The sequence below is a fragment of the Pavona decussata genome, unplaced genomic scaffold (assembly GCF_977016875.1).
Source record: "Pavona decussata unplaced genomic scaffold, jaPavDecu1.1 SCAFFOLD_2, whole genome shotgun sequence".
Taxonomy (NCBI): Eukaryota; Metazoa; Cnidaria; class Anthozoa; order Scleractinia; family Agariciidae; genus Pavona; species Pavona decussata.
The window spans coordinates 715,783-731,103 of NW_028145426.1; the positions used below are offsets into that span (position 1 = coordinate 715,783).

A 15,321-nucleotide genomic window follows, 5' to 3' on the forward strand; every position below is an offset into this window, starting at 1 on the left:
GCATGTCGCTGCTCTCTGCGTTGTTCTGTACTCTACAGGATTACAGTTCATTGTCACCGAACTCAACAAAACAGTGACCCCATTTTTTTCTTTTCAACTGACAGCCCGTGTACCAACCAATGTGAAAATATAAGGAGAATTCTATTGTTAATAGAAATACCCTCATTTTTGTGTCTAACTCAAGACAACAGACCTTTTTGGCATACTCACAGTGTAACGAATTAGATCAGATTCACACTGATGATTTTGCTGAATTTTTCAGTTACACTGCTTAGGAATAGTTTTGAAACAAATTTGACACTGAAAATAATTTTATGTATCAGGAAATAATTCCTGTCGTTGACAAATGTTCAATTTATTTAAGGTAATCTTAAATTTTTCCTCAAAATGTCTTAAATTTCCATCTTTCGATGGTCCCCTGTTTTTATTTTGAGTTTGAAGCAAAAATATGGCGTTTCATACTTATGTCGCTTATCCTTAAGAAACTCTTGACTTTCTTGAGAAACATTTTTTCTTTTATATATAATATAGGTAACTGGTCGTTTCACCTGTTTTGCCAACAGCCAGTTCGCTAATGTCTTCGGTCAGTTAGCTATACCTTTCTCGGCCTTCTTTAAACACAAACCATGACTAGTGAGCCGCCGGGAATCACTAAAACAAAAACCTTTAAACTATCATTGCGACGAATCACATAACTCAATTAGTAAACGGACTTACGACGTTGGCGAATTGTCCGCTGGCGAAACATACGACCGTATAATATACATGTATTTTAGAATGTTACGTCAAATATCTTGCGAAAAGCATGTGATTTTCGAATGTCTGTTTTAAGTCATGACGTCATTGGAAATAAACTAGTTTCCATGCCTCAAATAGGTTGAAGTTATCTCAGGAGGAAGCTTACAGACAAACAGAGCACGACAAAGAAGGCTCGAGTATTCCGTTTTGCTATGGGCTTTGCAAAGGCATTCCTGTTTTTCTTTAATTTCATTTATTTGGTGAGTAGTAGTGGTAGTATATACTAATGCTTTGGAAAGAAGTGTCGCCTTCGGGCTTAAACTTAATCGAGCTTTGTACCTAATAATTAAGCTTTTAAAGCTTATTTCAGTTGGCTTTTGATGAAATCACGATTGATATAGTCAAACCTTTATATTTAGCTTGTTGAAGTCTCTGCAGTATTTCATGATGCTTATTGATTTTGCTTATTTATGCACCAGACGAAGGCCCACATTCTTAATGCTATAGGCTTATAAGGGAAGCCCTATTAAATATTTAAATGTTGACTTAACAGTCTTATACATGGCCTACTCTCAGATTTCATTAATGACCATTAATGAATAGAACCTTATACCATGTTCGTTTATTACCATTTGGAAGTTATCGATTTTTGCATTTCCCAAATAAGCAAGATTTCTGCACAAACACAGCCATTAATTATATATGCATTGTCTATTTGCACTCTTGACTGACTCATACGTTCTATAATTGACCCTTTCTATGGTACCCACGGCCTTCGTTTTCTTCGCGATTTTTTCGCAAATCTTCGTTTTTTCAGATTGAAATGGTTTAAACGTTTATTCAGTGTTATTCACAACTGATAAATAAGAGCTAAAGGACAGCGCTACAACGAAGCTATAGCTCTCGAAAGCGACAGACAACAATGATAAGCTTTGTAAAGATGACGATCTGTCATGGTCTGTTAGACCACAGGCTAACCACCCTCTGTTTGTGTGGTGTGATGACTTTGCAACTTGAGACTTTATATTCATGCGACACGATCGATTGAAATTTTTACTGAGTAGAGATATTTAAAGTGACCTTTTACCTTTATGTTGAAATAAAGTTTCAAGGAAATGTTGATAGAGTTACACGTGGTGTTTTTTTGCCATTCCAAGCCGTAGAAACCCTTCTCTGGCACGTTTACTGTTCAACAGTGTTGCGGATAAACTCGCCATAGAATGGTTTCTACGGCTCGGAATGGCAAAAAAACACCACGCACGACTCAATCTTTGTTTTTTCAGCGGTGATCTTCGCGTCTTCAATTTCTTCGGAAATACCCATAGAGAGGCTCACAATTCACGTTTGCTGTTTGTAGAAGAGGGATACACCAGCTGTTAAAAATTTCTACAGTGCATGGTGCATGTTTAGTTAATGTCTGGACCAGTTGGCAGAGCATGCCAAGTACATGCACAATCTCTCAAAAAATCTGTTTAAAAATGCCTCTGTGTGCGTGAGATCTTGTTGTCTGAGCTTTTTAATGTATACACTCTGCACAGAACAGCACAGAGGACAAATTAATGGTCACTACATGCATGTAATTCTTGGGCATGGTATAAAGGCTCATATATCTTGGCTGCAATAAAGCTAATGAGATCCCTGGAATTGCATTATGCAATCATCCAATTTTAATAAATTGTGAATAGCATATACATGTGATTGCAAACCAGTGGATGGTCATCCCAAATTATTAGCCACTTTAATTTCTTACAGTAGGGGGAAAAACTCACACATGCTACATTCTTAGTTACACTGTATACATAGTACCTGCCATTGTGTGATGCATTAGGTGCGAGTCTCATGCTTGTAGACTAAAGACATCAATCTCACTCATCGAGGACAATTTCTCATGCCTGACTTACAAATCTGGACAACTTGCTTCTTTAACACATGATCAATAACAAAAATTCAATTTAGTTTCCCCTGAAAAGTTGCTTAATGTTGACTTTGTGTCCTAACATCTGCAGACATTTTCGTCAACTGAGCTCGGAAGTCTTCAGAAAATTGTCCGAAATCTTTGAAGACATTTTCAGAAATCCCGGTTATGACGAGACAAAAACCTCATGCATTTGACTTAGAAAAAGTTGGCAAGGATATGAACATGTTTGTAATTTTGTTTACTTAGTCCAGTTGGTACTTACTGTGTGGCTTCTGTTCTACTCAGGGTGTTTCTGCAGCTATTATATTTGTGGCTGTCTGGGTGATTAAGAAGTATGGTGATATCACCAAGATTACAACAGATACGTACACGCTTGTCCCCTGTGGAATTCTGGTTGGTGTCGGAGTCCTGATCTTTATAACTGCACTGTTTGGATGCTGTGGAACATGTCGCGACAACAAATGCTGTCTTTCAACTGTAAGTCTCTGTCCTTGAAATCAATGTACATGTAACTGTTGAGGTTGTACAGTATATGCTGTGGTTTCCTTGGTTTATATTTTATTTTTCATTGTTTCAAACTCATTATGATACATAATTTACCAATTACACGAGAACAATAGGAAGATAATATTTAAACAAAGGATAAATTTTAACCACTACATATACATTGTTACTATGTACAATGAACCCCCTTGCTTTAGTATTACTCCTTATAGGTAACCTGGGAGTGGCTTAATTTTATTTGCATGTTTGATTTCATCTGCTTTCTCAAAAGCTCAAACTATCTTGTATGTACAACATACAGTCATGTAAGTTATTAACAGCATCACAGTATTACTCTGCCCATTGCTTTATTTGTCTGAGCAAAACCCTTTTAATTACCATTTAGTCCAGACACAGAAAACTTAAGACCTTGCATGCATTGTCAAGTGTTCAGCATAATAACAAACTACTGGAAAGTACCCCAAACACTGATCTATATTCTGCAGATTTCATTTGTTTTTGAATGGTCACAGTTTCAGTTCCAGGACAGTTGGAAATGAATGTATTGTGGGCTAAGAAAATAAATGCTATAAATTTAGTGCTAAAAAATTAATACTTAATACATTTACACTCCTTGAGGAGTCAAAGACTCTCGGAACAAGCCAGCAAGCTGATTTTAACCCTTTAAGCCCTAACAGTGATCAGCATCAAATTTCTCCTTGTTATATTAATGCTTATTCAACTTCTGAGGTCATGAGAGTTAAGGATGTGATCACCCAAGGTGAATTTTCATGATATTTTAATAACTTCTCCCCAATACTTTTATAAGAAAAATATGGGGACAAGGTAGGAGAATTTGTTCACTGATATTAGGGGTTAAAGGGTTAACTATGTGCTGTCGTATAAACAGAACAAAAGCAAATATAGAGTAGCAGTCTCCAGTTAAAAAACTCATAATTTGTAGTTGTCAAAGAAAACTTTCCTTGTATGATATTACACCACAATCATCTGGCCCTTGGCCCATCTGAGTGATTACAAGGGGTTTTTAAATAATATATTAGACAACTTGTTTTGACATTGACATTTCTGCCTTTTGTCTTAATTATTCTTACATTACGTACCTTGTAACATTTTACACAGTGTTTTCTTACAGCTGCAATGGGATTAAAACTTAGATAAACTGGCTATCTATCTATATTATTATCTATTATTATATGTACACACTGTAGGTATGCTGACATGTAAATAGTGGTTACTGTATGTGTACATCTTTTATGGTCATGTGATCAATGATAATTTGAGTCCTTGCAAGACCATGGTATAGAGTCCAGCACCATTCTCACCAACTGGAAGAGCAAGACTTTGCAGTTTGTTTTTTAACCAATTTGAGCCTGACAGTTTGGTCTGTTTGCACTACATTGCAGTGAATTTTTTCAATAGCCACAAGATTGTCTTCAGCACTTTTGGAACCCCTGGAGTTAGAGCCTGCAAGATGTACCATATGTATGTCTAGCAAATGACTGAAAAAATGAAATCATTTCTTTTAAAGACCTGTGAAATTTAAATAAGACTAACCATTGACAACTTTTTTTTTGATAAACATTTGCCACTGCGTGTATAGAGAGAAATACTTCACATGGGAACTTTTGTCTACTAACTTTAAATCTTGTTTTTTTTCCTCTTATATCTAGTTCTTTTTGTTACTGCTCATTGTATTTGCACTGGAGATTGCAGCTGGCGTTATGGGTGTTGTGTACAAGGATAAGGTATTAGAATATTAAAGAGCTGATGGATTTATATTAACTAAAGCCTCTGAAGCCAGTACTATAATTTCACTTTATTGACATTGTTCAACAGGTGTATGACATGATCATCAGGGCTGTCAACCTCACACGTCTTCAAATATGGAGAATATGACTTCCCCGGCCAGCAATAACAAAGCGCCTTACAGAGGTGCCGCATCAAGGCCAAATTCACGGATTATCCGGGAGAGTTGACAGCCCTGCATCATACTGATGTAGCATGCTCAAAACAGGAATTATAAGGAATGATAACAAGCCAAGCAGGTGTTTTAATCAAGAAAAGTTTTTAAGATTGCAATAAGCTACAACATCACCTACTAGCTCTTGTACATTTTTTTTGCAAATAATCAAAGCATTACTTTTAACAGTAAGTTTGCTGTCCAAATGTATTTCCTTGAATAATTTTAAGCTTTCCTTAAAATATGCATTAAAAACCTAGCTACAGTCGAACCTCCCTTTGCGACCACCTCTCATTAGCGACCACTTTTCCAAAATACCAAACGTTTTCGAGTCAAATCACTATTATAGATGGAACCTCTCGTAGGTGACCACCTCTCGTAAGCCACCACTTTTAGAGATGATTGTTTGTAATTTTCAATTGTTTTTAACCTCCCGTAGGCGACCACTTGACACACAATCTGCTGTATCTCTCACGGGCGGAAATCGAAAAAATGTGTCGCTGTAACATATTGGCTACATCATTACAGCAGACGCCGTAAATCTCAGAGACGGAGCTACCGGAAGTGTTTCCCGATATAGCTTAGCATTGAAACAATAATATTGATAAAATACACTTGCACTATACTTCACACTGAAATAAACTTTAATCACATTGAATCTCTTGTAGGAAAAACTCTCTTATCTTTTATCGTTCTTATCTTTTTGCTTATGTTCCGTTCCCTGAAAAATTTAGCCTGGACGGCGCCACCTGGAGTAATAAAAGAGTCGAGTTTCTTTCACAATAATTGTATCAATCGCTGTATTACATAATTTGCGAGATACAAACAATAATCACCATAGACCCTCAGATTTTTTGCCTAGAATAATTTTGGACCAGTCTTAATATACTTGTAGCTAAGAAACGTTATTACTATGGGTTTCGAAAAGCACTGGCAAAAGGCTTAGGTAAATTACCCGAAATTTAGACCCCCTGTGGTCTGACCTCTGGTAAGTGACCACCTCCCGTAAGCGACCACATATCCTTGGCATTATGGGTGGTCGCCTACGGGAGATTCGACTGTAGTATGCAAATGTGACATTAACGTACCTGTATCTAGCAAAACAAAATATAGACTCATGTCAATCTGGCTGAGGAGAGGGATTTCATGGTCACACCTCGGGAGAGAGGAAGAGAGGGGGGAAGACATTTTAAAAGGTTGAAAAGCAGTTGCTGCATTATGGCAACATGGCATTATGACATTAGACTGTATTTTGGCAGATACAAGTATTAAGCTTTTAGCTGAGGGAAAATTTTCTTGTAAATTGTATTAAAATAGAAGGGTGATTGGTGATTGCACTGTTTTTCCCTTCAGGCCAAAGGATTTGTGGATGATGGCTTCAAAGATGCAATTAAAAAGTATGGTGAAGGGCATGAAATCTTGGACAAGGCTGTGGATGATTTGCAAAGGGAGGTTAGTATTAAGTATTAAGTATTTATAGATTATGTTAGGTTATTGTTTCTTTTATTTAATAAACTTTAAAATGATCATCATACTGTGGGAGCCTGCATGTAATACTATGACACTGGTCAATCAAAGTACAAAACATAAACAAGAGGCTGTTGTCGACATGCACACCTTTTATGGTTTCTGACACCATCGTGGTTGTGGAGCAAACTGCTAAAATTGGCCCACTTTGAGCCTCCATAACTCTGCTCCAAATTTCAAAATTTTTACACTGTGCATACTGTGTGATTGAAAAATAGAGCTGTACATGCTTATTATGTAGGGCATGAATTCATTAACTGCCTTAAAAAGTTTCTCATGTCACTTGACTGCATACATTTGTAAATGTCATGCCATTTTTTGATTTGAAGGGTTTATATGAGGTTTACAATTTTCTTTATGGCCACTGTTTAGAGCCCTTCAAACCTTAAGGCAAATGACATTAATTTTCTTTTTTTACAAATTGTTAAATATATGTAGACACTTTATACCTGTGTATTGTACCATTTGAAAGCTGCTGATCAGCCTATTCACTTGGTATTCGTTGGATTCTTTAGGGAATTTACATGATGTAACATTCAATAATCTAGTACCAGTCTCTTAGGGGGGATAAAAAGAAAATGTCGGCCAAAGAGTAACAAAACTTGGAAGAATATGGCTCAAATAGAGCAATTTGTGGAGCTTGTGTTGAAATTTATGACGCAGACAGTTTCGTGGGAATTCTAGCATGGCTTTCGCGGGAAAATCTTGTGCTTTAGGTGGGTTTTTCTCAATGAAAACTGTACAATGCAACTTAAATCTTTTGTGACATGATTGCTTAATACTAAATCATCATCCTGGTGTGAAAATCTAAAAATTGACCAAAACGTCACTTAGGGCTTTTTTCCACGCACCCCTCCAATTGTAACAGCATTTATGAAGGAAGTTTTCGTTTTGAGAGCAATTAATTAAAAATGTGATAATGAAAAAACTTCAAATTTAACTGTTTATAAATTAATTTTTAATAAATCTTCTTTCTAATGTATTAGGTGTACCCCCTTAAACTATACCTCATTTGCCAGCTCCATAAAGGCACATTCAGGTTAATTTGAGATATGTCATAACTGTACATCCATAAATCCTTCCTCCCATCAAAAGGGCAGTGTTATTATTGTCAGGTTAACATTTCGTTGGAAGAAGCCGTAGCGAGGTGATTCAAACATTGTAGGGGGAGTAGGGAATATTGGTATGTACAGTGGTTAGAGTACTCGCCTCCCTCCATTGCAGCCCAGGGTTCAATTCCTGGGCTCATATTATATGGGGTTTACCTAAAACACGGAATCCGGAATCCGGAATGAAAAAAAAAATGAAAATTCCTCGACATGAAAATTTCAACGAAGGTTAAAGTCACTTGGGAAACAGTTTTTATAGCTCTTGAAAAACTATAATATCAGTCAGGAGCCTAGTGAAATTTTCAAAAGTTTGCCTAAGACTTCAATTGCTGCAGTTAAGCCTATGGCGTTAGCATTCTAAGGCAGTCCCTTTAAAGCGTAAAACTTTAAAACACACCAGAACGACACCGATCTATGTATTTTAAAATCAAATACACGGAATTTGAAATCAGAAAAGACTTTCTTTTCTTTCTTTTTTTCTTTAACTTGCCGTATGCTGATTGGCTTGTGAGTAGGGGATTTTCGTTCTTTCGGAAGAGCTAGGAACGAGAGATGTGTATGATTGGTGGTATTTTGACAGGTACAGTAGGCAAATAAACGCATTCATGATGGTGACAATAGAAATATATCTTTACACGTGTCGTAACATTGTGACTAACATATATTACGGCTCAACAAATTTTTTGGGCATAAGGGTGGGAATGGGGCTTAAAATATTTAGACTTATTACCTCTAAATCAAAATCAATAGATATATGGCTTCCAAGTTATCTGGAATTAGAGGATATAAAATAATTTGTTATCTACATCCTGCTATTGTGATTACTAAATTATGGGAAATCGTTCACGGGCTCCTGAAGTTCTTACTGTATTTCAAAAAAGGCCATCGACATAAAACGCTTTCTTTGTACATGCATACATACATGTAACTGAACGTAGGAATGTATGTCGGCAGGCATGACAGAACCAGAGGCGAGTGAGTGAGTTAGTGAGTGAGGGAGCGAAGAAACGGATGAATGAATGAACAAACGAACGGACGAACAGATGGGTTAATAAACGAATAAATAACTTTGCTCGCTGTCTATTCGGTCTATTCAGGGTCGGTGCCAATCGAAAGCTTTTTTTGGATGAAATCTAAGTCACCCCCCATACCGACTTGTTTCAAGACTCTTTTATATTATTATGCAAAGTCAGTGAGTCTTGCGGAGAGTTGATGAGTGATAAACGCAACACAGACTCTTTTCTCTAGTTATCTTTCAGTGACTCTCTACGTGCTATGGGGAGGAGGAAAAGTTAACAAGTAGGAAGAGGTGTGGGGATATTTAAGAGTACGTTTGAAGATTGGGGACCTTTATTCCAAATGAGTGGCTCAACTGCCTCAGCAATTGAAATCTAAGGCAAACGTTTGGGCTCCTGACTGATGTTATAATTTTTCAAGAGCTATAAAAACTGTTTCCCAAGTGACTTAAACCTTCGTTGAAATTTTCATGTCGACGAATTTTCATTTTTTTTTATTCCGGATTCCATGTTTTAGGTAAACCCTATTATATGAGGGTTGAGCATGTTGTTGGTTCTCATCCTTTTTCCAAGAAGTTTTTCTGAGCCAGGTACTTTGGTTTTTCCCTCTTCACTAAAACAAACATTTCAAAATTTCAATTCGATTTGGAAAGTGTTCCCAATTAGTGTTCTGTGCTAAATACATTGACACTTATCTTATTGGCAGTTCCAGAAAAAATCCATACCCACCACATGGAAGGTCATTGGAAATTGCTAGGGTAGGGGAGGTGACTTTAAGTCAAAATTTTAGAAGCAAAGTATGAAGCTAAACTGGAATTTCCCGGGGGACAGGTGGTGCAAAACAAAAAACCTTCCATGGGGGGAAGTATGGATATTTCTGAGACTGCACATTCAACCTTTGGTTTTACATATAATTTGCATGGATATTTTGCAAGTTGCATTGAGCAAAATGTCCTCACATATTATATGTAAAACCATCGAATAAGAGGTTTATTATTCCACTACAAATTAAAAAGATTTTGTTATTTTGGCTTCTCTTTTCTGGTAAGAGTGTTGAAAATTTGAAATACGGCACCTGCTATTATCTGTGCATCAGTATATGGTGTGTGCGAATGATGTAAGCAACACAGAAAGCCAGTGAAATGTCTTGTCCATAATTATTCGCTCTGTTGTAAACTTGTCAAACCGGGACACTACAGTGAATTGCAGTCTCATATTTTGCACGTTCTCTTGACCTTATTTAATTTGGTGAAATGACATAATAGTGGAATAATAAAATGATTTATTTTTATTTGTGGTTTTAGGGGTGGTCAGCCATATCATAGATACATGTAAAACGGCTCACCGTTTTATGGCTTCAATGAGCCAATCTTTGAGTCCATTTTGTCAGCAAAAATTCATACATTTAAGGACGGTGTCTACTAATACCGAAGAACTTTTGCGCGATTTATTACTATGCGGGAAAAGCAGATTTTAGCAAGGGCTGTTGGAATCCAAAAGTACAATTGGGGTAACCACGCATTTTAACAATAATTCCAAAAAGCAGTAAAATACAAAGCGATGTATGGCGTTTTTTTCGAAATTGAAGCTTTATTATCTCTGAAAAATGCATGCGGTTACTGCCAATTTTCTTTTTATTTGGATGTCAAGAGCACTTTCTAAGTTCCGCTTTCTCCACATAGTTTTAAACCACGCAAAAATGTCCCTGCATTAGTAGGCACCATCCATAGGAAACCCGAGTATCTAGAGATGCGCAGAACGTATGCGCAGGAACAAAAGTAGGCACCGTCCTTAAATCTATCAAATATTCACAAAGCTATAGCATTGTGTTCTAATTGGAACTCATACTCAGTCTTAGGACTTAAAGGGTTATTATAGCCAGAATCTGTTCTCCATGTTTCATGAAAGTTATGTTTTCCAGGTGAAATCATTGCAGTAGCCTGCACATGGTGCAGTGCATCAACTTGGACACCCAGCCCAGTTAACTGGCAATAAGCTAATTTAACTAACAGAATTGGGGCCACATTTTTATTTATCTTGCAGTTGAAGTGCTGTGGCAGTGAAAACCCAAGTGACTGGTTTCGGTACTCGGAACATTATAAATTGAAGTATCCCGACTCCTGTTGTGCTGCTCAGACAATTTTGTTTTGCAATGCCACCAATGCTTATAAGGAGGTATGCAAGCAAGTTTAGAGTCCAGGGGTGGGGGTACTCCGGATTTCAAGTGACAGGGATGATCAATTGGGGGCAAAAATCAAAACCCAAAAAAATCCCTAGGGCTTCCAACAAAACCCCCAAAAATCCCTGGACCAAAATGTAACCCCCCAAAAACTGCCATTCCGAATTTCCGAACCTTAAAAATTTTCAGAAAGCCTTAAATGATGTAACACGAAAAATAAAAACATTAGAAATTGAGTGTTTGTGTTTGTATATTCATCATACCATGTGCAATTATCTTTTCTGCATCTGGTAGTCATTTTAACAACACTCGAGACGTCCCAAGAACATCTTCTGTTTTAGCAATAACATGCAGAATGACAACACGGCCGGGATACCGGAGCACTACCACGAATCTTCAGATTGCTTTGAATACCCAGAAAATCCCTACTTAAATCAAGCCACCCAAAAAAATACTTGCCAAATTTTCCTACCCAAAAAAAATCCCGGAATAGAAAATTTCAAACCCAATAAAATCCTTCGAACATCCCTGTCACTTGAAATCCAGAGTATCCCCCTGGGGTTTAAAGTGTGTATGACACAATTTTTTTATTTGCTTGATCAAATCTTTATGTTGTCCTCATATGAAAATACATGATAAAAAAAATTCTTACCATCAGTTTGTTTGTTGGGACTGAACTAGAGACTGTTGCCGAGAGTGGGAGTCTCTCAGCAATATTGTTATCTTGAGACCTCTGTTACAATAATATTTCACATTACAACAGCTTACAACAACAAGGCATATGGACAGTTCTTAAGTCTGACACAATGCGTAGATCACTTAGTGGGACTCAAGGATGCTGTCAATCCGATGAACAAGAATGAGTAGTTTACCAGATTCCCTACGAATGTTTCATAGTCTATCAGATTGGCAAAACTGGGAAAACAATATATGAACTACTGCAACATAATGCTTGCAGTGTTCCAGCCACCCAATAGCTTCTCTTGATAAAGCACTTGCAGTACTCCAGCAACCAATAATAAGCCAACATGGAAAAGGTGGCCATCTATAAAAAGCTACAGTACCAGAAAACTAGTTAGTCAACACTGCAAGTAAACTTGAAGAATTTAGTTGGATTCCTGAATTCTGGTCTTCGGTTCAATGTCCCTGAAATTGCACAAATAATGAAAAGTGCCTTAAGCTAGTTACATTTGTTACTGACAAAAAAGCTGAGGGACCAACCTTCAAACATTGCTCACCTTTTGATGACAGGTGACTAATGTTTGCCAAGCCTGATCTGATGCTTGGATCACTGTTAGTATTAACCTTTCATTTTGAGCCCACAAGCTTCATGCTGGGTATTAGCTCTGCCTGTGTTTACATTTTCATCATAAAAAAATTCCCATTCACTAATTTCCAACGAAATTGTGTTTTCTTTAGCATGAACAATTTAATTAAGCCTCCACTGCAAACATGTGAAACCGGACCAATGAAAGATGAATGAATCAATTGAAGCCTTAAATTCATGTTTTGTTTACCTTTGATGCACATACACATGGTTAACTGCACAGAAATGAGTGACCTATGGCATACGTCTAGTCTAATCATTAGGTACAATTGTAGCCATACTTCTACAATGTAATCCTTAATTATTTTCATAATGGTAATGGTTTGCTTTTAGGGGTGCTTGAACAAGCTGACAGATGATGTCAAAGAGAACCTCAGCTATGTCTTGGGAACTGCTATTGGGGTTGCTGTCCTACAAGTAAGCTGGAGCAAAATAATGAAGTCAGAGTTTACGATTTGCTAATATCGCAGAAAAGCTTGTTGAATAAGTGTTTGAATAATGGGGGGTGGGGGGGATGGATTGTTGCGTGTTAGTTAATTGAACGACGTTCTTGTCGATTTTCCTTAGCCTGTCCCAGGAGATTTTTGTCACTTGGTTGCCCTCGAGTGTTTTCTTAAATTATATATAAAAAGTATACAGAACTGTACCAAATATTCAAGTTTGGAAAATGCGTTATTTAGAAATGTTACTGATCAAAATAAATAATTATTAACAGTGTTGTCATGGGTTAGAATTATCATTTGAATGGTTTCACTTTAGGACATGCACATGTAAAGTTTTGTCTCCATGATTGAAACAGTTATTAATAACTATTTTTCAATTGTGCAATTCCAGAAAAAAAAATTCATACCCACCTCCTGGAAGGTCACCTCAAATTCCTAGGGGGAGCGGGGTCTTAATTCACAATTTTAGAATCTTCCGTGGGGTAGTATGGATATTTTCTGGAACTGCACATTGGTCAGGAAAGGTAATCTCAGTAATTGGCTTTTTCCGGGTTGCTTTGAACCTCATTATGAAAACTGCAAAGTTTTTATTGAGGAAAATTAGTTTTCATTCATATGCAAAAACCACTATTTTCCATATGAAAAGTTTTGCACTTAGCCTTGCTTTCATAATAAGGCTCACAGCAACTCGGAAGTAACCCAGGGTGCGCACGATTGGCCCTATTCCAGAACAGGAATACATACAATGATGACAAGAACTATCTCACAAGAGGTTTTGGGAGTTACTGGCAGAAGTACAAAGTCACTCTCAAATATCATGTGTCAGCGAAAGCTTGTAGATATGTCTTCCCAAATTTCCTTAAAAAGACTAACCCTGAATTTGGGTACTTCATATAAAGAGAGCCTTTTTGTCGTTTTCATATGACTTCATGTTTGACAGAATTATGTGTGTTTTAGTGAGAATTAAGGTTAGGGGACACCTTGTGATGTCTATCATACAGTTCATGAATCTCATTAGCGTGCATTTCTGGACATATCTCCTTAGCTTTCAGCCTTTTTCAAAATTCCCACCCTGAGTCAGGTTTTTTGTTTGTTTTGTTCTGCTTTTTGTTCAGTAAATCCGAAGCATTATTATTCAAAACATAAGACTGGTAATTGCTGATTTGTTAACAGTTGCTGGGAATGATCGGCGCTTGTTACCTGATGTTCTGCAGCCAAGAGTCTGGATATCTGAGGATTGATGGAGGCATACGAGTCTGAATGGATGAAGCTATTATTAACTAAAGCATCCTTTAAAAAACAGCTAGCGCACTTGTAAAATAAAAATAGTTGTATTTTGGCCGTTTGACATCTTATAATGCTGTAGATTTTATAAGCTCAATCTTGGCATACTGACTGGTTAAACATAGATGAATGTGTATTTTACATTTTGAAAAAAAAACAACAACAACAACAAAAGTTTACGCCTTCAAGCCAAGAAATAGATATGAAAACTCCCTTGTTTACATGAATGATGATACTATCATGGGCGAGAAATTACTTCTTAATTTTGGCGCGAAATTTCAGCGTTAATTTATAATTTCATGTGCGTGAAATTTCAAAATTGCTATGGCAACGTTTCTCAATACAATAAACAAGTCAAAAACTCACGATCGTGAGCGTAATTTGTCACCCATGATATTATAAAGGTAATCAAATGGTGTACTCGTGAAATAAGGAAAAATTTCAGAATTTTGACAAAACGCCCGTGAAATTTGATCTCCCATACTAACTGTACCATAATTCATGTTCGCAAGTAAAACTAACAAACCTATTTTGCTATGCTGTTGTTGAGCTCTTTTAGCTATTCCATGGGCACTTCCACGGTACAACGCCATTTTCACGGCGATGACGCGTCATTTTACTACAACTACCAGAATCCTTCTGTTTGTTGTTTTCTCTTTCAAATTAGAGATATTGATATCTAAATCTTACTGGGATTACAAAATTCAAATAAGAAAGGAAAAACGAAGAAGATTCTGGTAGTTGAAAGTAAAATGACGTCATCTTCTCAAACTCATTAAAAATTCATCAAGAGAAAACAAAGAAAATCACTACTGTGACCTTGGTTTGGATATGTGTTCCTAATTACCATAACATTTTGCCAACTTTAGCCTTGAATTTCTCCAAGAATTATTGATCATTTGAGAAGTCATATCAAACACTCGAAAGTGTGTTTCATCAGATATCCAAACACCTCGAAGTCGTTTAAAGAAACTCGGCTGCGCCTCGTTTTTTCAACCTACTTCTCAGTGTTTGGATATCTGATGAAACACACCTTCTCGTATTTCATATATTACTTGAAAATCGCCTATTATATCCCGTAAACTTTCCCCTTAAAAAATGCAGTGTTCACATAACAATCACAAGGGTTACCTACTTATAATGAAATTGCCGCAGTCAAGGAAGCTAACTGAGTGGATGGGCGTTGTAGTGCTTTAAGGATTCGATTTGGGTTAAATTTTTAAACATTCTTGGACATTCAAAGTATTTACTTGATATTTACTCAAGATATACCTTAGTATAGTTTCGTGAAATTTTAAGACAAATTCTTTCAAATG

The 15,321-nt window shown here is 36.8% G+C and overlaps 1 protein-coding gene and 1 long non-coding RNA gene across 2 annotated transcripts in view; both read left to right on the forward strand.

Moving 5' to 3' along the window:
• The window catches only part of LOC146489867 (uncharacterized), a 127,618-nt gene that overhangs the window by 30,390 nt on the left and 81,907 nt on the right, over window positions 1–15,321 (forward strand). The window lies entirely within an intron of this gene.
• On the forward strand, window positions 894–14,542 carry LOC146489871 (tetraspanin-3-like). The gene is made up of 7 exons (XM_085111868.1): window positions 894–998; window positions 2,942–3,133; window positions 4,831–4,905; window positions 6,474–6,572; window positions 10,816–10,947; window positions 12,612–12,695; window positions 13,895–14,542. The coding sequence occupies exons 1-7, from the start codon at window positions 951–953 to the stop codon at window positions 13,979–13,981; spliced, it is 717 nt and encodes a 238-aa protein (XP_084967994.1). The 5' UTR covers window positions 894–950; the 3' UTR covers window positions 13,982–14,542.

What these genes read in the sequence shown, in the direction of transcription:
- LOC146489871 (XM_085111868.1), top strand. Translation starts at nt 951, where the DNA reads ATGGGCTTTGCAAAGGCATTCCTGTTTTTCTTTAATTTCATTTATTTG. An exon ending in TCTTTAATTTCATTTATTTG is followed by an intron (nt 999 to 2,941) that starts GTGAGTAGTAGT and finishes TGTTCTACTCAG; the next exon opens with GGTGTTTCTGCAGCTATTAT. An exon ending in CCACCAATGCTTATAAGGAG is followed by an intron (nt 10,948 to 12,611) that starts GTATGCAAGCAA and finishes GTTTGCTTTTAG; the next exon opens with GGGTGCTTGAACAAGCTGAC.